At 30.8% G+C, this 27,687-nt stretch overlaps 1 protein-coding gene across 2 annotated transcripts in view; it reads left to right on the top strand.

Moving 5' to 3' along the window:
* Window positions 1–27,687, top strand: part of CSMD3 (CUB and Sushi multiple domains 3) — a 1,211,679-nt gene that overhangs the window by 615,499 nt on the left and 568,493 nt on the right. For both annotated transcript variants that reach the window (XM_079134049.1, XM_079134050.1), the window contains 2 exons: window positions 6,956–7,059; window positions 21,064–21,176. In XM_079134049.1, coding sequence (XP_078990175.1) covers window positions 6,956–7,059; window positions 21,064–21,176 — 217 coding nt within the window. The remainder of the gene's footprint in view (window positions 1–6,955; window positions 7,060–21,063; window positions 21,177–27,687) is intronic.

The following is a 27,687-nucleotide window of genomic DNA, read 5'->3' as shown; positions in this document are numbered from 1 at the left end:
TTGTTCCTCACTTTCCACTGATAAGAACCAGGTCACAAACATACAGTCAAATTACTTGTAAATGTGATGGAACTCCCAAGATCTCCATAGACAAATTAGGATCCATCTCATTGAATATGGTTTGGGACCAGTAGTCCCTGAAACATAAGGATGTAAAGAGGAAGATTGTTGAATAAAATTAGTGTCGTGCTTAAAAGAAAAGAACCAAAGGTGAAGAAGGAAAATGACTATTAAGAAGACACTGGATAAAGTCTGCTAGGATCCTTCCCATAGGTTATCAAATATCCATCCAGATACCTCTTGCTTCCTTTGCATTTACTTGGAAAAATGCTTACATGAAATATACTTTCTATCTACATTCATAGAGAAAATCTAAAATCTCAGCCATATGCTACATAGAAGGACAAGTCCAGAATCTTTAGAGATGTATTGGGTTCTCCATTATATCCAGATATAGTTCCTGAATATCTAAATACCTAAAAACCAAAAACAAAACAAAACAAAACAAAACAAAAAAAAAAGGTTATCATGAAAAATAAACCGTGACAGAACACAAACAGGGTAACTATCATAAAAGGTCCCATTCAGAAGATAAGAGAATTGAAACTACACTGGTTCATTGATCAATATCATATACTGCTGGACAGCATTGGTGAAAACTAGCTTCTATAAAAGTGGAGTAAGTTCCTTGATAAGCCTGAAAAGTTTCAGGTATTTGGTGGGAATTCTATAGTACTTCATTAAATAGAACTCAAGGTATTAAGCCATTTGTGAATTACGCATGTAATGAAAATTAAGACGCATTGCTTGTATTTCAGTGCTAACAAAATATCCTACAAAAATTCCATGTCTTGAGCCTTATGGGAGGTGGATCTATTAAGCATTTAATATTTAATGCTACTTATGAATTTTTTTACTCCAAGATAACCAATATTAAAATATATTATTTTAATTGTAATTGGTTTCATTAGAAACTTAAATGGTCTGACCTGACCCTTTTAAGAGTGGCAAAATATAAACCAGTTGAAATCATCACTCCCCAATGGAAGTAAAGAAAGTAGCTTATTTGGTTAACAAAAAAAGCAAGACAATTATAAATTATTTCAATACTTTACAGGTAAGTTTTATTTTTCAAACTTTAATCAGTCCTAAGACAAATGCATATTGTCCACTCCTCCAAATGATTAGGAAAAGATAGGCAAAATTTATGGCATTATTTCTATACAAATATATATGATATTCTTCTTTCCTAACTAAATGTTTCAGCCCTTTTAACCAATAAATGTTTAGAGAAAGAATATTCATTACATTGATGTCTATTCATTTTTTATTATTTGTTCATTTTCTTCTACATTATACAAAAATAAGTGAGTATAAAATGGCTATTAGACCATTTTTCCAAAGAATAGGATTTATAAAGAAAACTTCACACTAGGCTCTTTATTTATTACAGCTTATGTTGCTTATTACATTATAGGATGAATGTAAGATTTTTTTGTTTTGTTTTTCTTTTTCCAAACTCCCTTTATGCACTTTAATTTTTTTCTTTTTAGAAGTATCTCAATATACTATTTTTTTTACTTCTACTGTAGTGTTTTATTTATATTAGTGGCTGTAATTAAGGCAAAGTTAATTTTTATTTTCTAATGCATAGATTCTACTTCTGTGGAGTTATTCCAGTAATAATGTTAAAACTAGGCATAAATGAATCAAATTAAAATGAATGTGTTTATATAAGTTTAATCATACTATTTTGACTTCTTAGTGATTTTGTGTCATTGAAAGTGTTCAAGAATTATAAGTGTCTAAAATTTTAGTGACTGCTCAGTAGTTTAGTGTTTATCTGAAAGCATATAGATTAGTATTAATTAATTCATCACTTAATTTAAAATGGTGTAATGTTCCCATTGTTGCACACATGAAAGCACAAGCCTCAGTTACAATTCAGGAAAAATAAAATGTACTGCTAAAAGGAGGTTCAAATTCTTTAGGACATGATTATATAATAATGGATACCAAGAGTTTGGCATAGCACTAGAAAGCAGTTAGTCATTTATTTGACATTTGATTTGTATCTACCAGACTATTAGAATTTTAAGCCACATGAAATGAGACTTTCTCTTAATTTCAACTGAAATTCACTTGTGGATCTAGTGTGAAATGTATTATAATACATTGAATCATGGGATATAGTTTTTATATAGGACGACTGATGAGGTACTCTGAGAAGTATTCTCACTGAAATAACAGAAGCACATTTTTCAGTGCATTGATAGTTCATAAAAAGCAAAGGAAATCTGTAAGTCTGCAGATATGTACCACACATACACTAATACATACACATAAACACATGAAAAGAACAGTATGCTGAAATAAAATCAGGAGATGAAATGGGAAGAAATTTTTTTTTTTTTTTTAGGTTAGATGGTGATAAGTGACTGGAATTATGAGACTAAGACTTGCTTCTGTTCTTTATGGATGAATATGTAAAGATGCTGAACTTCAAATTTAGGTAAAATCTCCTTAAAGGATATTAATTGGCTCCAACTTGATAGTAACTCATAAATGTAGTTAGAAGATAATCAATGAAATTATACTCATTTAGGCCTGTAGTACTTTTCAAAGCTTAATTTCAACTAAATATTATCTCACTAGCTAATAAATTAAACACACTGGGAAGCAAGCTGGTAAGAATGAATGAATCCTGTAAAATATCAAAAAGATTCAAATACTTACAAACATCAAATACTGGAATAATTAGGTAAGGAGTAAGAAATGCCAAGGTTGGCTCATCTGTGTTGTCTCACATGACAGGATCATTCTCTTTTTTAAAGTCAAATATTACACCATTGCATATATACACTGCAATTTCTTCAACCATTCATTCATCAATTGAAGTTAGGTTGCTTCCATATCTTGGCTATGGTGAATAATGTACAGTGAACATGGGAGTATAGACATCTTTTTCAGGTTAATTTAATTTCCTTTAGCCATATATAGCTAGATGAAGAACTTGGGGAACATATTGGCATTCTATTCAGGGTTTCATTTTAAATTTCTTTAAAAACTTACATGTTGTTTTCCATGAGACATCAATGTACATTCACACCAACAGTGTACAAGGTTTACTTCTCTGCACTCTAATACTTTTTCTTTTTTATCATAACCCACCTAAGTGTGAGGAGATACCTCACTTAGTGTGATTTTTATTTCCACTTCACTGATGATTAGTGAAGTTGATCACCTTTTCATATATCTTTTGACCATTGTTACGCCTTCTTTGAAAAAATGTCTATTCAAGTCATTTGTTCATTTTTTGGTTGGGTTGTTTATTTGTTTATTTTGATCACTGAGTTGTGTGAGTTCCTTGTTTATTTCGATAAGTGAAAACAGGCAAAAATGGAACGAAAAATAGTACGTAATCTTATATGTGGAATCTTAAAACAATCAAACACATATATAGAGAGGGAAGAAAGTAGCTACTAGGATAGGAGGCAGGAATAGAGGAAACAGGAGAGGACAAAGATTATAAAGATGCAGTAATACTGAATGAAAAGTCTATAGATCTCATTAAAAATTGAGGAATATCATTAATAATGATTTATTCTATAACAAATTTTCTAAGAAATTAGATCATAGGTACTCTTCTCTGAAGAAAGGCAAAAGGGTAACTGTGAATTGATGGATATGGTAATTTTCTTCACTATAATAATCATTAATTATTTCTCCCACTATATTTAATCAAGCTATCATGTGCATCATAAATTATACAACTAAAGATAAATTAATTTAAAAAGAAAAATAGTGTCAACACTTGAAATATTTAAAAAATAAAAATAAAAATTTAAAAACTGATTAAGAGCAAAAAATTCTCGAAAATGTATAGTCACAGTTTAAAAAAATAAAATGGAAATTTTTAAAAATAATATATTTGAAATTTAAATAAATCAAGGAGTGTCATATTAAGAGATATTTATGAATCTAAAGAAATAAACCAGACCTATCTGATAGATGATTCAATACCTTAAAAATGTCAATTTTCATGAATCTATAAAGTCATTGCAATTTCAATCAAAATTCCCAAATAATTTTGGAAGAATTGTACAAAATGATGTACGAAAGAGAAATGGTCCAATAGTAATTAAAAATAAGATAATGGGGTAAGTGAAGCATTTGACTTACATGATTGATAAAGTCTTCCTTTATGGTGATAATATTAAGTCAACTTGTGGTAGTTCAAGGACATACACATTAAAGAAGAGAACAAAATCTAGAGTCTCAAAACAATATGCTCATATACAAAATCTTGATTATGCCAGAGTTTGTCATGCAGATCCCTAGGAAACGGACTACTTATTAAATGAGAAGTACTGAGCAACTGTTGTTCATATTGGAGGTAAAACATGAAGGGGATACTATGGCCATTGATCTGTTGAAGGGCACCTAAGTTGGTTCCATAGTTTAGCTATAAACCAAATGCTGTTTTCTCTGATTTGCAGAAGCTAATTCACAATAAGGCAGGGAGAGATAGGGAGTTACTTTATATTACGTAGAGCGGAGTGAACAGAGGGGAAGTGGTATGGGGGTAGGACAGATAGTAGAGTGAAACACATTACTACCTCATGTATGTATATGACTGAATGAACCATGTGGTCCTACAACATGTACAATCAGAAAAATGAGAAATTACACTTCTTTTATGTATGATCTATCAAAATGTATAATTGTATTCTACTGTCACGTACAACTAATTAGAACAAATAAAAAAATTTTAAAAAGAAAGGAATACTATGCTAGTTTTCTATTGTTACACAGCAAATTCTCAAAAATTATCAGTCTATAACCACATAAATTTATTATCTCACAATTTTCACAGGAAAGAAGACCAATCACAGGTTAGCTGGATCTTCTTCTGAAGGTCTTCCTAAGGTGAAATTATGGTGTCAACCAGAGCTGTGGTTTCATTTGAGATTCTAGGACCTCTTTCAAGCTCACATCTTGAATTGTGGAATTCAGTGCTGTGGTTAAAGGACTGAAACCTTCAGATTCTGAAGGTTACTCACTGTCCTTGCTACTTCTGCCTCTCCACAACATGGCAGTATGCATTTTCACAGCCAACAAGAGAGTGTCTTTATTTTGCTACTCACTTTCAGACCTTCTTTTTTTAAAAAAGAAAAAAAAAAAAAAAAAGTCTTCCCAGAATTAGTTATGTCTTCCCAGGATAATTTTTCCTTTTGATTAACTTAAAGTCAACTAATTGAAGACCTTAATTACACCTGTTACATCCATTTACCTTTTCCATATAATGTTGCCTAATCATATGATTAATGTTCTATTATACTCACAGGCCCTGCTCACACTCAAAGGGAGGAACTTATATAGACCATTACCCAGGAGGTTGGAATTTTAGGAGACATCTTAGGATTCTGCCTACCATATACTTCCTTTGCAATTTCTTTAAAGGTCAATTCCCAAAAGAGTACAGTTTTGAAGAAAATATCTTTACAACTTTGGGCCATGAGCAATGCAAAATTGCTACTTAGAAAATAGTAGCAGATTGTACTCTGGTAAAATTAATAATTTCTTTTAATCAAATGATCTAACTAAAAATGTGGGGAGAAGCAATTATAAACTTGAAAAAGCTACTGGTACAAATAAATCTAATGTTACAACTGAACATTTAAATCGGTAAAACAATTTTGGAAAATCATATGGCTCAGGGTTGTGAAATAATTTTTAGCTTTAATGTTACTTCGCAAGTATATCACTTGGATATACTTGAAAATGTGAACTTGAAGAGGTTTATAATACTGCTTATTTTGCTTATGATAGCAAAGGGTGGTGGACTTAAGTCTCTATAGACAGGCAATTATTAATTAAACTTATCTATATTCAAATCTAAGTAGAATGAAGAAACAATATTTGTGAATTATTACCATGTAAAATGTGTAATTGAGTTTTTAGAAATGAGTTATTTATGGTAAAGAAATTGCTTTAGTCAATGCTAATATAAAAATATTAAAAAAAAGAAATAAGTATCATCAAAAATTGTTTTTATTATATCTGTTGAAAAAACAGCATATAAAATCTTTCAATAACTTACATAGCAAATAAATAGTCATGAATATTACTAAAGAGATATTTTATTATCTAGTAATGTTAACCTCAGAGATTTATTTTATCAAATTATGAATAATACTTTATTATAATTTAGTTTGCTTAAGGCATGATTGTACACATGGCAGTATTTATATAATTTCTTTCTGTATTGATAATTACCTTATTCTTTAATATTACAGTATTTAATAATTGCAATGTACCTAAATTTGATTTTTTCTTAGGTGTATAAATAATGTACAAATACATGAATATATTTCAGTAAAAGGAATTCAGAATTATATATTATGGTATATTGTGTCTCTCAAAGTTTGTGCTTCCAGTTTTACCAGCATGTTTTAATGTATTTGAGGGATTTTGTTACCAAAGGAAACACAGAAATAAACCTGACACCATTAAATGTAGACATCAAGATTCATATTTAGCTCCAACGTATTTTAAGCTTTACTACTTAATGGAAATAGCACACTGCTTTTCCACGTTAACTTTATAAAAAATATATGCAAATGTGTAGAAAACCACTCTCCACCTCCATGTACTTTATATAGTCTTCTCAAAGTAGATTTGCATTAATCATGCTTCAGATGCTTCAAATAAATGTATTAAACGAACAGAATCCATGCTGTTTACTGAAAACTTAGTAAAGCAGTTTTAATATAGCAAGTAAAAGCCATGACAATATGAAGATTGGACTTTAGGAATACTCTAATATGATTTGCTATCATGCTGTAAAATTTGTATATATTTGGATGTGTATTTTTAATATTTTTTGTTATTGCTTCTTTCCTATTTTCATGACATAATGCATTATATTCAAGGAGTTTCTGTTTGTTGCTAGGTTATACAGATAAACTTTGAAGAATTTGATCTGGAGATTGGCTATGATACTTTGACAATTGGTGATGGGGGTGAAGTTGGAGACCCCAGGACAGTACTTCAAGTGTAAGTTCACAATATTTCATTTTGCCTTAAACCATCAGGTATTTATCACATTCTACTCTCAAATTATTTTTTACATTGATCCTTTCCACTATCACAAATAGAAGAAGCACAGTATCTAGTTATGATCACCAATGTACACATACTCTGTTAGTTCATCTTCAGTGAAGGTTGAGGCACATTATCTTTTAGCCCATTTGGGCTACTGTAATAGCGGTCACTAAATTGCTGACTTGTAAAGAACAGAAATTTATTTCTAGTTTATTTCTCTATACTAAAGGCTGGAAAGTCCAACATCAGGTGCTAGCTGATTCAATGTTTGAGCTTGCTCTTACCTAACCTGATGTTTCTCAAACTAATATCTCTTTGCATCACTAATGATTCATAATTATCTAGTGCACTTTTAGAAATGCAGATTTCTGGACCACTGAACTATTTTTACTGAATCAGTATCTTTGGGATGTGGACCCAATTGCACATATTTTGACACACTCATAAGATGAATCTTATGTATGCCAAAGTTTGAGAACTATTTATATAGACTTTTTAAGAAAATATTTTCAGCACAGACAACTCCTAGACTTTATACCCTTATTTTGAATAAATAATGACTGAAGGTAAGCTAATTTCTTTTTTCCCTTTTGTTCTTTTCATTTTCTTTTCTTTTTAATTTTAAAAAGAGATCTTAATTTGTTGTTCCAGAATCCTATAACTAAAACAAAGTTTGAATGATTGCACATACTTTATTATAGACTCCATATTATTATCTGTGAGTTCTTATCCTCCAGAGAAACAAAACCAATAAACCCTACTCTTCTTGTTTTTAGACCTCAACTTGAACCTTTTTTCTTCCTCTGCAACATGAATATCATTGATCTGTGCAATTTGGTTGTTGCCTATTTCTGTCCTACTAGAATTCTATTTTGTGCTAAGGTGTGAGAGCCAAAATAACCAGAATTTTACATGATCTATATGTTCAAATCTGTGACTGAATTTTTTAACTTCTCTTTTAACACTTTCCTTTCTAATAATGATAAGCATTTTATTATTATGTTAAGCTTGATATGATCATATTGGGATGATATCTTCCAGAAATTATCTACAGTTCCTCCTAGATCTCTTTATGGTTTTATAACTGATAACTTAGATTTCACTGTGCTAAATACAACTCTATTAGAAATTATCAGCCTTAGAACTAGTTATGATCAGTATAAATGTTTTTAGTTTTGTCAAGTATAGTGCTTAAAAGAACTGAAAATTTTGTATAAAAATTTGAATCTGTAGTTGTTTTTGATGAACTATTACTACTAGGCCTGGATACTCACATGTCATTCTGGAATTATGTTCTGTCCTCTTTTCACAGGGCATAGGCTCTGCATGGTGATTAATCCCTGTATCATTTTGAGCTTCTCGGATACATTGCTTTCCGTGTTTAGGCTTAATGCCAGCATGTGATATCTGAGACTACACAAAATTTAGATTGCTTTATACTTAAATTAATTTGTCTTCCAAATATAAAGGTATCTCTAACTACCCCATTCACAATAACCTCAAAAAAATATTTGGAAATCCATCAAACAAAAGAGGTGAAAGACTTCTACAATGAAAACTACAGAACATTAAAGAAAGAAATTGAAGAAGACCTTAGAGGATGGAAAGGTCTTCCATGTTCTTGGATAAGCAGAGTTAACAGTCAAAAAGTCCATACTTTCAAAGGCATTATATAGATATAATACAATTCATATTAAAATCCCAATGGCATTCTTCACAGAAATAGAAAAGGCAATCATAAGATTCATTTGGAAAAATAAGAGACCCAAAATAGGCAAAGCAATCCTTAACAAGAAAAGTGAAGCAGGAAACATCACAAAACTGGACCTTGATTACACTACACAGCCATGGTAACAAAAATGTCATGGTATTGACATGAAAACAGATATGTAGACCAATGTTACAGAACAGAAGACACAGAGACAAACCCACATAAATACAGTTATTTTATAGTAGAAAAAGGCATCAGAAACATACATTGGAGAAAAGATAGCCTCTTCAACAAATTGTGATGGAAAAATTGGAAATCCATATGTAGCAAAATGAAATTAAATCCCTATCTCTCCCCCTGCACAAAAATTGACTAAAAATAGATCAAGGGCTTAGGCACTAGAACAGAGACCCTGAACCTAATAGAAGAAAACATAGGCCAACTCTTTACCATCTTGGCTTAGGAACTGACTTTCTTAATAAGATTCCTAAAGAGAACAAGAAGTAAAATCAAAAATCCATAAATGGGATGGAATCAATCTAAAAACTTCTTCACAACAAAGGAAACAATAAATAACATGAAGAGAGAGCCTACAGAATGGGAGAAAATTTTTACTACACTCACCTCAGATAGAACATTAATCTCTAGGATATATAAGGAATTCAAAAAACTTAACATCAAAAAAAAACTAATAATTCAATCAATAAATTGGCTAAGGAATTGAGCAGAATCAACGAACAATTTATGAAAAGATGTTCAACATCTCTAGCAATTAGAGAAATGCAAATCAGAACTACTGAGAATCCATTTCACTCCAGTCAGAATGACAATTTTCAAGAATACAAGCAACAATAGGTTTTAGCAAGGATGTGGAGAGAAAGGTACACTCATACATTGTTGGTAGAACTGAAAATTGGTGCAACCACTATGGAAAGCAGTATGGAGATTCCTTAGAAAACCTGAAATGGAACCACCATTTGACCCAGTTATCCCACTCCTTGGTATATATAAAAAGGACATAAAATCAGCATACTACAGTGACACAGCCACATCAATGATTATAGTAGCTCCAAATAGCTAAAATGTGAAACTAGCCTAGGTACCCTTCAACAAATGAGTGGATAAAGAAAATGTGACATATATACACATAGTGGAAAATTATTTAGCCTGAAAAAAAGAATGGAGTTATGGCATTTGCTGGTAAATTGATGGAACTGGAGAATACTACGCTAAGCAAAATAAGCCAATTCCAAAGAAACAAAGGCCAAATGTTTTCTCTGATATGTGGATTTATATCACAATAGTGGGGAGGGGGGAGAATAGAGGTACTTTGGAGTAGACAAGAGGGGAGTGAAGGGAGGGGAAGGGTATGAAGGTAGGAATAATAGAATGAATGGACATTATTACCCTATGTGCATATATGATTACATGACCTGTGTACAACCAGAAAAATGAGAAGTTATACTCCATTTATGTATGATGTGTCAAAATGCATTCTACTGTCATATATAACTGATTAGAACAAATTAAAAAACCAATAAATACATTTTTCAAAAAGTTGAAGTTTCTTGGAAATTAATAATGTGCACCAAATTGGGTGACTGATCATCAAACATTTGACACATCACTTTCTAGGTATTTGTGAGAGTCCATCATGTGCACTTTATAAATGACATTTCAAAGTGCATATGTGATGGGACATATTTTTCTTTTTCTACTCAAGATAAAGGACCGGAATTCAGATTTAGATTCTTTAAAACATGAACAGGAAGAGGCAGCCTGGCTAGTCAATCATCTAAGAAAAAATTTTTCAAGTTTCACATATCTCATACAAAACAAAGTGTCTCACCATTGGTTTAAATATTAGATATCTTCTTATATAATTAACATTTCACATTATAGATACTATGTACTCTTTTATCTATAACCTTTGAAAAAAAATCTTTGAGCTAAATAATATTACATAATTGGAGGTAAAAATATTAAAAAATCATACACCTTTATAGGATTCTAGTAAGAAGGATGTCAGAATTACCTTTAAATACTTAACCACTAGAATTGGCAAAATATAAAAGAATACATTTATTGGGATTAAGCAGTCATCTTTAAGTCTTTGATCTTAAAAAAACATATAGCAATCATGCATTTGAATCATATATTTTATCTGATTCCAATGTGAGAAAAGTTACAAAGACAACTGTGAATTCTGATATGCCAATTGGTATTCTTTTCTAGATCAAATTACTGTATTAATGACATAGAATGACTACTAAATCGTATTTTAATACCAAGTAACAAGTATCTATTCCTGCACCATCACATTCTTCCAATGAGTACTGCGTCTCTAGGAGATAATAAAAAATTAAAGCTTCATTCTGTGACCATTACCTTTTAAACTGTTCATCCAGTAGATCTAAATTGGTCCCTTAGGGAAAGTGTGGAAGAACTAAGAGAGAGAAAGAAGAAATAATCCATCATATATAAATAATCATGACTATGAAAGTAGGACTCACATATACAGATAAATGTATTCAGATCCAAACCTTATTGTAATTATAAATGTTAATATTTGTGCAAAATGCAAAATAAAATTAGTGCAATAGTCTTTACTATGTAAGTTTTACATAGAGGAAGATAACTATATATTTTAAATATAGTTGTTCATTTTATAAGAATTGCATTCTTCCTTTCTTCTTTAATCAAAAGAACCTCTGTTTAAACATTCCATAGTCTTTAAATGTCTTCACACCCACTTTTAACAGAATTTTGAACCTATTCTTAGTTGATCTCAATTACCACAAAAAAATCTAAATATTTTGTGGTTTTGTCATTCATTTAAAAGTTCTCAATATCAAGTACAGAAGATGTCTGTATTTCATATTGGAGGACAGAAGTGGGGTGAATTTTAAGAATCTCATATCAAGTGAATGAGATCAAGAAGCAGATGAAGCAAGAAACATGTGATAATTAACTGAAATAATAGGCCTAAAACTGATTTTTTGAAGAAGAAGGTGAGGTTAAGGGTATTTAGTCACTATAATGTCAGAAAAAGAACATATACAATGATGGGAAACACTCTTATAACCCCAGTAAGCAGTAAGTAGAAAAAGCTCTCTTACAGACTAACTTTTTCTTCTGCTTCTTTTAGGAGAAAGAAAATGGTGTTATATTTTTCCTATTTTCATATTGTCAGTTTGTATAGCATATGTATTTCATCACTTGTTATGTTTCTTTCATTCTGAGAAATGAAAATAATTATGAAAAATCTACATGATTCCAAATTTTGTCCTTCATTTCTCTGTCTACAACCAAGGAACATGTTTCCCTTGCTTTTCTCCCTCAGAAACTCGTTTTTTTTTCCATAAGAAATAAAATTTCAGTTCTCTGAAAATATCTTTTTTCCTTGAGTAAGGATTACTACAGCAGAACTTAGCTAGTGTCTACATTCTAGAGGTGTTCAAATAGAAGCAAGCTGACTAGCAACAGATTTCACAGACTGAATTAGATCAAAAGTTCCTTTGAACTCTAAGACTCTGTGATATGAGAACTTACTGGATTTGTATCCACCAAAGAAGCTGATGTAAATTTTAGTGAACCTGAAGCATATTTCTTAATAAGTTTAGCTTTCTCACTACAGGCCTACCCAGGACACTTGAAAGGCCTAGGGCAAGAATTCAGATGGAAACTTACATTATCAACTGTCTAAATATCGAAAGTTCTAAATCAAACTAAAAATTATTAAATGCAATAAATTTCATCCTCCTACCTTGACAAATCACATTTATAACAGCCTTCTTTTCAGAGATATAGAGGCACTGGGAAGTCTGGCCCCCAGTCTGCAGCTGGCCACCCTCATCCCTCAACCTCAGCTTCATCCTTCATAATAGATGGGGACACCTCAGTCTGCACATTAAAAATGCCCAAACCCCCTGCAAACAGCCACTCCTTGGATCCAAGGATACACACAGAGGTTGTGTGTTCTGGGTCTGGCAACAGGAAATGGAAAAGAGGCCCACGCAAGTCCAAAAAGCAGGAAATTCTGAGATTCCAAAATTTCTAGCAATTCTATGTATTTTACAATAGTGCTCAATGAACAAAAAGTAAAATAGATTTACTTTTATTCCCAATCAATCTTCAACTGATTTACTAGTAATATGAAGGAAAAATAAAACCCTAGAAAAATGAAATAAAAACATAAATATGGTTCCATTTTTTTCATTATGAATTTCATGAGACATAAATTACTCTTTCAATTTGCTCTACAAGTTTTAAAAGTTTAATTCCAATTTCAGTTCTTATCACATTGAGGTGTGTAAAATAGTATAGGATCTTGAAAGGGAGTAGTGTGAGGGATGTAGACTAATCAGGAAGGTATATTCCTGGCAAGAGGTGGGCTAGAGAAAAGTCAGAGCAAGGCACTTTACAGGGAAAGAATCAGGGAAACAGCCCATCCTATCCATGTTTAAGAACTTGATAAATTTTCATGAACTTATTTAAAACCATAATTGAAGGAAATTTTTTCTAAGTAACGCTTTTATAACAGGAAAAAGTAGACTCCATTTAAACATGTTTATTTAGCAATCTGTTTACTCATCTGTAGATTCCTTTTGTGTTTTCTTAGGTTTGATCCATGCACTAGAACTAATTTTGTGCACCAAAAACTTTTTTTTTTATTTTTATAGACTGCATTTTGATTCATTGTACACAAACGGGGTACATCATTTCGTTTCTATGGCTGTGCACAATGTAGATTCACACCATTCGTGTAATCAAACATGCACATAGGGTAATGATGTCTTATTCCACCATTTTTCATATCCCCCCTCATTTCCCTCTATGTAATCCAAAGTTCCTCCATTCTTCTCTCACTCCCCACATCCCTAACCCCCATTATATATCATCATCCACTTAACAGGGAAAACATTCGGCCTTTGGTTTTTTGGGATTGCCTTATTTCATTTAGCATGATATTCTCCATTTCTATTCATTTATCTGCAAATGCCATAATATTAATCTTCTTTATGGCTGAATAATATTCCATTTTGTATACATACCAGTTTCCTTATCCATTCATCTGTTGAAGGGCATCTAGGTTGGTTCCACAATCTAGCTATTGTGAATTGAGCTGCTATAAACATTGATGTGACTGCTTTACTGTAGTATGCTGATTTTAAGTCCTTTGGGTATAAACTGAGAAGTGGAATAACTGAGAAAGCACCAGAAATGAAAGCAAGAATCAATAAATGGGATGGATTCAAACTAAAAAGCTTTTTCTCAGCAAAGGATACAATCAATAAAGTGATTGTGTGGGAGTGGGAGAAAATCTTTTCCACACATACTTCAGATAGAGCACTAATCTCCAAAATTTAAAAAGAACTTACAAAACTTTACACCCAAAATACAAAGAACCCAATCAATAAATGGACCAAGGTACTGGACAGACACTTTACAGAAGAAGATGTAATAAATATATGAAAAAGTGTTCAACATCTCTAGTAATTAAAGAAATGCAAATTAAAACAACTCTAAGATATCATTTTACTCCAATTAGAATGACTATTATCAAGAACACAAACAATAATAGGTGTTGGCATGGATGTGGGGAAAAAGGCACACTTTTACATTGCTGGTAGAGTTGCAAACTGGTGCAGCCACTCTGGAAAGCAGTGTGGAGAATCCTCAGAAAACATTTTTTAAAAATGGATTTAATCCAGGCATGGTATCATGTGTTGGTAGTCCTGACTACTGGGGAGGCTGAAGAATAAGGATTGGTGTAGTCTGGGAATTTGAGAACAGTCATAGAAATATAGCAAGACCCCATCTCTTAAAAAAAAAAAAAAAACAAGTAAGTAAAGAAATTTACTTAAAAAGATTAAATAGCTGAAAACAATAAAACAATCAAAAGTAGAATACATTTTTATAATATTAAAGTACATCTTATCAAAATATTTTTAATTCTTTCATAAGAGGATGACTTCAGTCTATTTAATTTTATAGTTCTAATTAAATTAATAAACAGTGTGTATCACTTTGATATAAATTTAGCCTGATGAAACATAAAGCTTATTCTATTTAGATCACAGGATTGAATTAAGCATTGGATATATATATATATATATATATATATATATATATAGTACTATTTTTTCTCCTTCCCTTTCTTTCAATATTTAATTTCTAAAAAAGTAAAATAAGTGATTCATTCTAGCCCATGGAAAGTAGTCCAGAAAGTTATAACATGTGTACCAGCTAAAACACTACTTCTAAAGAAGAAATTATGAAACATTTTCTTAAATACATCTTTAAAAATTATTTTTCATTAAGTACAAAGAAATACTGATGACCAAGGTAGGAGCAAAGAAATTATTTTGCAACAGAGAAAGTACTGGAATTGTACATCATATCGAGGACTAAATTCTCCATATTGTTTAATCAAATGAAAATTTCTAAAATAATGCAAATTTAAACTTTCAATTTGAACTTGTTGCTTCTGTTATTTGTTGTGAATATGTCCGATCATTTGCATACTTTCTATCTCTTTGCTCTCTGATTCATTTTCTATTTGGAGGGAGTTACTTGGAAAAAATTTTCCCACAATTTTAAATAGCATTTTTCATTTCTAGCAATTCTATGCCAGTGTGGTGACAATGGTCAGTAGTGATCAGAATATGCATGTGGCCATTTGATAATAATCAGTTAATGGATTTGAACAATCACATTATTATCTTTTAAGGCTTTCAAAACACTTTCACATTTTCAAAAATTGTTTCCCATGTTCATTTTCATACTTACATGTAAATTCATTCAATAGAGGAAATTATTGTAATTTATCTGAGAGATCTAACAGTGATGATGGTACAGTTACTGACATGAAATTCACTTCCAATCCTTATTTCATCAGCATGGAGAGAGGAGATTTGATCATTAATGCATCATTCTCATTTGTATAACAGCAGACTGGGAATGTTAGATACAGTCTACCATGCACATGAAAATTCTTCCTTTTTTTTCCTTTTCTTTTGCATGTTTCACTATCAGGTTCATGGTAACACTGTAAAGATTAATGAAATGAAAACTAGTGAAATAAAAGATTAAAAAATTGTGTCTGTTCTTAGGATACCTCTAGAAATATTGTTAGTATGCAGTAATGTTGGATAACATTCTATCTGAACAGACACCATCTTGAAGATGGTGAAAAATGTTCTGATTATCTGAACATGTTTCTATACATAAATTCTTCAGGAAAAATTGTTACAGTATAAAATCTCATTCTCAGAAACTGTGATGATGGTACAGTTACTGACATGAAGTTCATGTCTTGAAATTTTCATTTGATTAAACAATATGGAGAATTTAGTCCTTGATATGATGTACAATTCCAGTACTTTCTCTGTTGCAGTATTGATAGAATGAACTATCAATACTCTTCCCTGGAAACACTTTTCACTTAAATGTACATATTTCTGAATTAACATAAATTTTATAACAAATATTTTAAAATAATATTTATGTGAATAATGATACCTTCAAAATGAAAATAGTTCTATTTTTCACTGGTTTATAATAGGTAACTACTGTTACTATTATTGTTCTTAGATCTTTGATAAGACATAATCTTTTTCTAACTACTCAACAATTCATTTTTTCAAAGTCTGTACTCATTTTGGTATCATACTAGGTACATGATATTTGCCTTGAACAAACTCTCCTACATCCAGGGAGTTACATCTGCCCAGCTTTGCTCTTGACTTTACTGAATGCATAAAACACCATGAGCTAATGAAAAAATATACTAGATTTAGCAACAAAATGATATTTTTAAAGATTAATATCTACAGTAGAAAAAGGGTTTGGAGAATTGGCTGGTTATAAAAATCCTTCACCCCTTATGCAAGAGTTATTAAAAGCAAGGAAAACAATCTCTTTTACAAATCCCTACTTTCTCTTGTTTGCTGTACATGTGTGTGCACACATGCATCACTGTGCACATACACACACCTTTATTATGTGATCCACTTCTACCCATTTTATATTGCCCCAAATATCTAACACAGAGACATTGTTAGGTGTTAACACAAATTCTAATGCTAGAGGAAAATTTTTACTGCATCAAGACACACCTATGTAGACTAGACTTGTCAGCAGAAAGGGAATCTTTGTAATCATTAGCATGGACATGCTATGAGCTTTAGACCTTTTGTCCATCTACCAGAGCATTTCATACCACATCATGGAAAATGATCAAAGTGACAGTGGCAATTATTTTATTATATGAATAAGATTGGACATGTAGCCTTCCAAATTGTCTGCTACAGGGCAATAATAAATTAATGCTTTTGGAACTCAGAATGACTTTAGGCTGTAATATGAAAATAGTCTCTGTGATTTTGTGATTATTAACATTTATTAAACATAGAATATAGTTTATTCCTTGTGGAGTTTTTTTTTTTTCTTCATTGTGATTGTTGGTAAATCTGTCTATTATGAAAATACTGATGATCACTGAAAAAAAAGCAACTTATTTCTTTTTTGCTTTGGTGTATTTTACATATATGTTTTTTTAATTAAATTGGATTGACTAAAATAAATTTTTAAATATTTTAGTTTTTTTTTTCCTTTTTACTCAGAAAGATATGTACTGTATTAAGGCATTTCAAATTTGGTTATAAAAGAATAAATTAGGACAAAACATAGGAATAGTACCCAAATAAGTCAAATATCCTCCTGCAAATGCTAAATATTATAATCAATTGCTTGTTAGAGTGCTAAATATCAACAATGAAATATCTAGGTGAATACAAAGATATATGTGCTGAAATCTTTGTCTCCAAGTTCAATTTTCTATAAACATATCTCCATATAGAAATCCATTTGTAAATGTAATAAGAACTATGAAAAATACATTTATTATGCCTTTGAATTAATTTATGCCATTGAATTGATCAGTAAATTAGAACTTCTGAAGCCCATGTTTATAAATGAAGTTAAAGCCACAATTATTGACTAGCTACCTAAATGTGCTAACATTTATGTCATATTATCATGTGATAGTTCCTTAAATATTTGGACTTTTGAAACTATATCCTGTATTTTTCTTATAGGATGTTGACCTACCTTCTGAAATGGTACTATACAATGATTTTTCAGGATTGTTGTTTTTCTTACTTTCAAAATACTTTTCAAGCCATCATCATCCTTAGTGAACTGTATATACTCTAAAATAAATGTATGTGTAATATTTGATAGCATCATATTAGAAGAGAGAATAAGGGCATTTTTATTTAAAGTGAAAGTTATGTACATGTATGATACAAAAAATTGTTGGAATGTAGTATTGTAGTTATTTCTAATAGATACAACCATATACATTAATGTTTATAAAGAAAATCAGGCATGGAGCCTAACAGAAATTTAATAGATCCCATCTTTTATTTCAGTACTTGAGGAAGATTTATGAGTTCTTTTATTTAGGTTTTACTCTTTTATTCTAGTGTGAAGCAACTAAGAAGATTACAATGCATTTTGAATGCACACTGAGATTACTCAACCTGTAAATAAACATGTATTAAAGAAGTGTTTTTTTTTAGTTCACATAGAATAATTTCAAAAAGCGGTAATAAAAACATATTAAAACCATTTGAAGAATCATTTTTGAATCTTGTGAGAATGACGTAAGACTCCAACAGTGGCTGGAGTTTGAGTATAAAGTTGTTCAAAGCAGGTGGATCCTACCATTTAAATCCAAATCAAGGCCTTTGCAAGGATTCCAAGAAGAATTAGCCATTGAGACTGCATGCAAAGAACAGAGTTTTAAATGATATGCCCAGTGTTAAGAAAATATAATTAAAAACAAAATCACCTACCAGTGCAATGAACACTTCCCACAGAAGATAGAAATGAGTGTAGAAATAGCTTTTCTATTGAACAAGGATTAAAACAGTCTGTGATGTGCATTGTACAAGATCTGCTAAGGAGATTGCAAAAAAGATAAATAATTCTTATTCTTTTATAAAGTCAGACAGATATAATACATTACATATATGTCATTTGTACTTATCAAAAGGAGAAATAAAATTCCTTCCATTTTTATGGAAGGCAAGAAATTAACTCATGGAGCCATGTGCCTCACCTTAAACTCCAGAAAAACTGGGTACTGTATCAGGATTTTTGGCATTCACCTTTCAAAGAAATGGCTCCAAGGTCTCCAAGAAAGACATTCTTTTAATGCAAAACTGGCAAGAGTCTCATTTAATTTTTAAAATATTTACATATATTTGAAAGAAACCGAAAACTTATAATTTCCAGTTTTCTAAAGTAAATGTTAAAGAAGAGTGGGCTGAGTTTATATTTACTTTTTTGATAGTAGGGGAAATTTTTATTTTACTTGTTTATTTTTAAATTTAATGCACTTTTACACTATGAATGAACAGGGAATTAGGTAGAATCACAGTCAATAAGATAATAAGTTATAAAGGAAGTATTTAGGCCACAATGTGTTCTTTGTTCATTGTGAACTGACAAAATACTCTTCTGGAGATTTCACACTGTTGAAACTGTTCAGAACTGAGTATGATTTGAGAAGATGTAGTAAACAGAAGTAATTAAATTATCTCAGAAAAACAATTTTTACAGTTCACTGTGAGATTGCTTGTTGGCATGTTCACTATGGTTTAGCCGATGTACATCTTACAGACATAAGCTCTTATGCCCATTGTATAATGGGTTTAACTTTTCTTTCTGTGATGCCTCTGAGCTTTAGTTCTCATTCTTGCTCATGAAGTTGCACCTGTCTCTTCACTGTAACTCCTAAGACCAGTACCTATAATTCACTAAAATTCCAGTGCCACTCTAAAAATTCATGCGCCACAAAGTTTAGTTAAACTGTTTCAAAGATAGTGCATATATATATCAACATAAAATATGCATATAAATGTGGGGTTTAATTATAACAATTTTAATTTTCTTTGACAGAAAAAATTAATCTAAGGTTTTATAATTTCGTACAGGATCTAGATATCTTTTAGTGTTCCTCAATACCATGTAAATCCTATAATTAAATCATACTTTAATTTCTTTGTGATAAATTCCTATAGATTGTGTAATAATGAACACTGTGATATAGCCATACAGCTAATACAGTTTTTTTATTTAAATGTTATTTTTATAGTTTTAGTGATTGAATAGAGGGCATTTTACTATCATGGTCATCCGTGCTGCCCTCTACTGGTTAAGTATAATGTAGCCACTATCCAGGGGACATTTTTTTAATACTGTCATAGGGTGCCTTTTTTATTATGAAAGGAAACATTCTATTTTCTTTCCTGATTCAATTTTCTCCTGTCTTGGTGGTTTTGGAAATTTAGTAGGCAAATGTTTTACAAACCTACCCTTTTAGTATGAACTTTAGAATCCTCGATTGATATGTACAGTTACTCTGTATTGAGACTATTTTTCCCCCTTTTATTCTTGACAGACTTTTCCCTTCAATGTCTTATTTACTCACTTACTTTCAACCCTTGTCTGTCCTTTGGCTTCAGTTCCAACATGTGACTTCAATATTATTAATGACAGGAAACAGGAAGTAATTTCCCTTCTTATGGTACAAAATTAAGCATTACTAAACAGAAATTTAGTAATGCTTAGATTCAGTTGTGCTGCATCAAATTACCAGCATGTTCTTTAAATAAAACTATTTATAAAAAACATACATGACATAGTTTAACCATAATGTAGCCATTATCTAGGGTGTAATGTATGTAATATATTAAATCTTTGGTATACCACCTCAGTATTGCAAAGGGTTAGATTATACTACTTGTGATTTTCTTTTGCACAGCATTTGAATATTTTTCACAGTATTTAGAATAAAGCTCTGAGAAACTTTAATGTTTAAAATCATACATATGTTTGGTGCTAAAATGTACTTGAAAATTGTTAGAGATAATATTTTTCATTTTGGTTTAAAAGAAAGTATAAGATTCTCTGATGGTATAAATTATAGTAATCTTGCCTCAGGGATATTAAAGATCTGAACTAGTAAACACATAGATGATATTTTTAATGATAAACCTTGATCACTAAGTTATGTAATTTGTCTGTTCTGTTACATCAACACATCAACCTGTAAATTTATTTCATTTTTTTTCCTAGAAAAGAAAGTAATAAAATACATATCCATCTCATAATTTGCATGCAGAAAGTATGTTAATAACCCAACTCTTCCTTCTTTGTTTCTGTCTTTTTAGGCTGACTGGAAGCTTTGTACCAGACCTTATAGTGAGCATGAGTAGCCAAATGTGGCTGCACCTTCAAACAGATGAAAGTGTTGGATCTGTTGGCTTCAAGGTTAACTACAAAGGTAATGGATGAACTGCTCCTGTGGGAAATATGTTATCTTAATATCACCAGAGAATACTTTTAAATTCAAGTTTAACTGCCTCTACAATGTAGAAAATATTTTCTAGAACACAAGTAAGAATACATTCCAACAAAATAATTTCCTCTTTAACTACAGATATTGATCCTAATTATGTTTAAATAAAATTAATTTCCCTTTAAAATGTGACTGTTCAACCTTCCTCATCTCTCTCCCTATTGTTTATAGTACCCTTTTTTAAGTCACCCTGGACCGCTAGCCTTTCCCAGACTAGAACATGCAATTTTATACTCTAAATAATTTGCTTGGCAAAATGTCTATTAAATACTTCACAATAACAGTAAAGGACTTCAGTTCACAAATAATCCAGGATACTAATTTCTTTAATCCATCAATTGTTATGTCATATTAAATATATGGTCATAGTATAGTTGAGTTTATTAACTCCTGCGTAAAACCTAGACCACAATTGTTGCTGCCCATCCCATCTCTTGATGGAAATATAGATTAAAGATTAATTCTGTTAATTATAAGATCCTTTGTACTAGTTTAATTATTAAGAGATAGTTTTAAGCCTTATGAAATCATGAATATCTTTGACATGTGTTAAACCTTGATTAAAGTCAGTATATAACACAATATACATATTAGAAATGCAAGTTTGCATTTCTAATGGAAAAATATATAAATATTAATAAATTCAATTAAAATCTATGCTTTAAAAAAGGAAAATGTAAAAGAGCCATTAGACTATTATGTGACCTGACTTTATTACTACTATTGTAGCAAAAATTATTCCCTATCAATTGAAAAATGGCTATAGAAAAATTATCTTATTGCATAATAATAATTTTTAATCAGAGTTTCTACTTTCAACCACTGTCATGCCTTTGTGTCTGGATATACTGAACTAAATGCATGATGTTGTCAGGGAGACAGTACACATTCATTCTGTGTATTTTAGTTTTGACTAAATTCGGTACTAGATTAATTTGAATAGCTCAGGAAATCTGTGGGAATGTTGGTTTTAAAAAATAATTAGGTTGATTGTTATTTTAAATATGTTACTCCTCCATTTAAAATCCTTGTCTACCCCCAGTAAATAAGGTTACAAAATTGAAAGAATGGTCCCCTTATTTTAAAACTATCTACTTGATTCTTGTCTTCACCCCCTCCCTTCTAAAAGGCCAAGTGAATCTGGCCTTCTTACATTTCTTTTATTTTTATTGTTTTTCACCCTGAGGGTTACTTGTCAGAAAATCTATAATCATTTAAACCTTAGAAACTATATTAATCATTAATGGCAATGCTTCAAAAAGAAACATAGTTATAAAACTCTTGATCAGGTTGTAGCAGCAGGGAAGCGCTATTGATATTTGCACAGTTCCTAAGCAGTTCAAGAGCTGGAAGTACATTGCAATGTGTTGCAATAAGGCATTATTTTATTCTTTCTGCTCAGTTTTTAACAAAAGTAATTTTTTAAAAATTCCAAGGATCAGCTTATGTGTCAGGTAATGACAGTTTTAAGAAAAAAATCACATTTCCTCTTCTGTGGCACTTTTACTCTCTACCCATCATGGATGACCACTTCTGTTATATAAACTCTGAATCACATATACTATATAACCAGTCATAAAATGCCTTGTCTTTGTGTTTGCATAACAAACACCCCTTTCTGTCATCATAATTGTTTGATTAAACTGAACAAAGAATTTGGTTTGTATAAATAAGTTAATGTAAGGTAAAATATGTTCTAACAGCTGTAGGTTACCATTTTTTTTTTTTACTGTAAAAATTGGGTTTTTGCATTTTCCATAATTTAAAACAAGAACCCAAAGTTGAATCAAAGTTCATTTTCAGAAGTTTTGAATTTTGATGTGCAGATATCTTCAGCAACTTCACCCACTAAAAATAATTTCCATAATTACCTTGCTCTCTTTTGAGTAGTGTGTTGGTTCTAAATGGAACACCTGCTGAAAGTTTTTCCAGATTCGATCTAAAGATATCTTCTTTTTTGTCATCTTTAAATTTCACATGAGATAGTATTAAATGTGTACCTCCTCTAAATTAAGCATATATTTTATTGTATAGTTTATTTCTTAAATTTTTTCAATTTCAAATGTAGTTACTAAAATACATAAACTTTGATTTTTACAATACATTTTGATTCTTAGGTTGTTTTGCTAATTACCTAAGACATAGTTTTTGAAACTTCACTTTAAAGAAAATAGGAAATTAAGTAAACTCTTCTCTTAGAAAACCAAAATAGAAGAAGAGTTTAAAAGTTGATGAAATGGAGATAGGAAGGTTGTTACTGTCAGTTGGTCAGACTGGTTCTCATTCCCTATAAATGTAGGAAGACCCATAGGGATCCAAATAACATAGTTTTTAAAAGATTGGTTTGTAACTATATTATACTGATACAGAAAAATTTATCTATGAATATAAAATAATACATAACTATCTGGTTATCATTTACTTTCAGAACTTCAGCTCTAATCCATGCTATTATCTATGTACTTTTCTGTTATTTTATGGTATCTGGTTTAAAGTGTAAGAAAACAACAAATGATACATATCAAGAAAAATAGTCTTTTATTTTAATATAATTTTTATTCATTTAATGTTTATCATGTGGAGTGCTGATTATGCAATAGAAAAAGTGAATAAAATACCACAAGGCTCTAGAAAAGTTACTATCAGTAACTTTAAAATCCGTAACATCTGTGCTGAGTATAAGTTGTGACCATCCTGATTCATAGATTTATGTGTTTGCCAAAACTGTGATTCAAGGTGTGACACTAGACATTTCTACTGAAAACAAAGAATGGCCTCACTGTCCACCTTGCCCCATTTCCCTTAGAGACATTAGTTTTGTTTGCTTGTTTTTATATTGTCATTATTTCAAATGCACATTAACCAGAAAGGAAGCTAGTCTTCCCAATAAATATGTTAGCATCCATTAACACTTCACTACTTTTTGGTTATATTCTAATCTTCATCTTAGAAAGCCTATTGAACATTAAAGGCAGAAATAACAATTGCTAAGGCCTTGTACACACCAATCTTTTTGTCTTCATTAAGTCTTTAAATCTCATTAAAACTAGTTGGGATTGTGGCTCAGTGGTAGAGCACTTGCCTAGCATGTGTGAGGCACTGGGTTTGATCCTCAGCACTATATATAAATGAATAAAATAAAGGTCTATTGACAACTAAAAAAAATTTTTTTTTAAATCTCAGTAAGACTGTACAAGATTAAGAATTATTACTCATTTTCTCAGACTGGAAAACTGACTAGGATGTAAGCACAATGATGATAGGAAGTTTAGTATGTCTTTGCTCGCTATTATATTCCCAGAACCTACTGCAATGCCTAACATACAATAAGCAATTAATAAATATTTCTGTAATACTTGGGGTTTTCTGTTTTATTTTGTTTTATTATTCGTTTGTTTAGGTTCTGAGGATTGAACTCAGAGCCTCATGGTGATAAGCATTTGCTCTATCACTGAACTACATCCAAGTCCTTTTTTGTGGAGTATGTAAATGGATGAGTGAAAATTAGCAAATAGATCATTAATTGACTGTAGAATATAGCTGCAATTCTAACCTTGCTGACTCCATTTTTTTTTCATTATGAAATATTACATCTTAGATAATTTTGAGGTTTTGAAAAGCAGAAGCTAGAGATCCTAGTCAGTGTTAAGAGCATAAGGTCACCAAAAGAACACATTAAAATGAACTCCCAGTGTTTCACTTGCTACACATAAAAATAAAACACGCACATGCACGCACATGTACAATGTATGTGCACCATGACAAAAACCACCCAATTTCCAATAGGAGGTGATTGTGTAGTTACTTGATGTTCTTTAATTGAAAATTCATGGAGAGGCTAAAAAAGAAAAACCCTTAGCCTTTATAATTCTAAAAGTGATACCTCCTCTTATTATAAATTAGTGTAATTGTTTAACTCTCTGTTGTATGAAAACATGTATCTTCAACAACATAGTTTTAATAGCAAACACCAATGAGGCATAACCATGCCATGTGCTTTTGTGAGCACATGCAAGGTCTCATTTAATCACTGCAATAACCCTATGATACTTAATAATATCATCTCGACTGAAGAGATGAAGAAATCCGGGACATTGGGTTAGGTAATTTGTTTCTATCACATGTCTAGTAAGTAGTACAATATGACTCTAAATTCTGTTCTTTTAATTGTTGTCTTTAAAACACTTTACATTATTTTCATAAAATTTAGCTGAAATTTTAATTTATTTAGACATTAAATTTTGAAATAACTCTCAAAGTACATATCCAAAGTTTAAAATTTTGATGATGCCATCTGGTTGTATGAAATGACCTACAATTTTAAAATGGAACATTTTCATTAAAGATGATTATTTTTGTTAAATATTTAGACTCATTAAATTTTATGATTTAAAGTGAACTCAGAGTGCTTCCATAGAGCTAAGAAATTCTGTTATTTTGTCTAAGTCTAATACTTTAAGTGATTAGGACATATGCTGAAATAAGATGGATTTATACCAAATATTTCAAAATTAAACAATTATTCACAAGTGTTTAAAAGTTAAGTTTCAATATAATTAAAAATGAGCTTTTTTAAAAATGCTTTTTATTGATGCAGGCATTATTTTTTGAATCTATCAAAAAAAGTTTTGGAGGTTTATTGGAACATTTTGTAGACATTTTTCGATGCTATTTTAAGCAATTTTAATATAAAAAAACAATATCAACATATAGTTTTTACATTGATATGTACATAAATTTGTCTTCTTTTTCCTTTTTTTCATTTTTTTCTTTCTCTTTTCTGTCCTTTTCTTTCTTCTTTCTTTTGACTTTCTTTTTATTTTATTTTATGTATGAGATAATATTCTACATATTACTCTCCAAATGTCTTTTATTTATCAATATATCATCGCTATCTTTCCCGTCAATAAAGATGGGTGCAAGGCATTCTTCTAAAAAACTATACAATATTCCACAAATGAACACACCATAATTAACATGAATGAAAAATTATTTAGGTAATTGCCTTTATTGCAATATTGAATATCACAATTATGAAGCAAATATTCTTACACGAGTACCCACACAATTTTTTTCCTTTTAAAATTGTTCCAATCTCAAAAAACCAAAGGATGAATCACTGATAAGCGGATGATGACACATAATGGGAGTGGGAGGGGGGCAAGAATGGAGGAAAGAGGGACTGTATAGAGGGAAAGGAGGGATTGGAGGGTGGGGGGGAGGGAAAAAATAACAGAATGAATCAAACAACATTACCCTATGTAAATGTATAATTACACAAATGGTATCCCTTTACTCCATGTACAAACAGAGAAACAACATGTATCCCATTTGTTTACAATAAAAATAAATTTTAAAAAACTGTTAGGAAGATTCTGAAAACAGTATAATTAGTTAAATAGGTAATGCATTCAGAATAATTATTTCTTAAATTTTGTTTCCAACTCTCTCCAGAAGAACAAAATTGGGATCCTTCCCTACCACTGAGCACAGAAAGATACTAATCTGAGATGAGTGCCAACATGATGAATTTTACATTCTATATTATTATATTTAGTAACTACAGGGTTGTTGATCATATTTTCCTTTACTTAAGGATCATATTTTCCTTTACTTAAAAAATTCCTCCAAAATTTTTGCATTATGTTCTTTGGAAGACATTATTCATGGTTATAATTTACTTGGTTCTCTACTAATTCAGGATAGACAGAATTATACTTTCCTTTCCTTTGGAAATGTGGTCTAGTGAATACAAAATGTAAATGAAAGGGACTGAAGTCAGTCATAAACCAATGCACTGAATTACAGTATTCTTCCCTTTCAAAATAAACATCAAAGCCAGGTGGTCCAGGTGGTATAGTTACAAAATGTAGCAGCTTCCCGTGGACCTCTCTCCTTGAGACACCATGAAGAACATGGCTCCCCACCACCTCCAACTTCCCTGACTATATTGTATATGTAACATGAGCAAGAAATAAGCCTGTTTTGCTAAGCCTCTGTGGTTTCTGAATCAATTTGCTCTTGACACAATATAGTGTATTGTGACTGATACATAACCTAATTTGGGCTACTCCTGGTCAATTTTATTTTGGGTTATCTTTTTCTTCTTATCAAATTGAAGGTACTTTTTGCACATAAATAACATTAACAGTTTATCATATAACATTGTAATATTGTCATCCAGTCTATATTTATTCTATGCCATTTTCCATACCAATTTTCCCCCTTTTTTTGTTTTAATCAATACTGTCATTTCTTAAAATGGTATCTGAACTTGTGTATGTCATGTGCATTTTAAAAGATTTTTTGTCAAAGTTACAATGTATTTCCACATTTTCTGTCTCCCACGAAATTTCACACTTTAATCCATCTGTAGTTTATTTTTGTATTTTGATTGGTGTTTTATTCTAAATGTAAAATTATTATACCAACATTA

Source organism: Sciurus vulgaris, assembly GCF_902686455.1.
Source record: "Sciurus vulgaris genome assembly, chromosome: 1".
In the NCBI taxonomy this organism is placed as follows: Eukaryota; Metazoa; Chordata; class Mammalia; order Rodentia; family Sciuridae; genus Sciurus; species Sciurus vulgaris.
The sequence above is the reverse complement of the archived record's forward strand: the minus strand, read 5'-3'. Positions and strand labels throughout refer to the sequence as shown.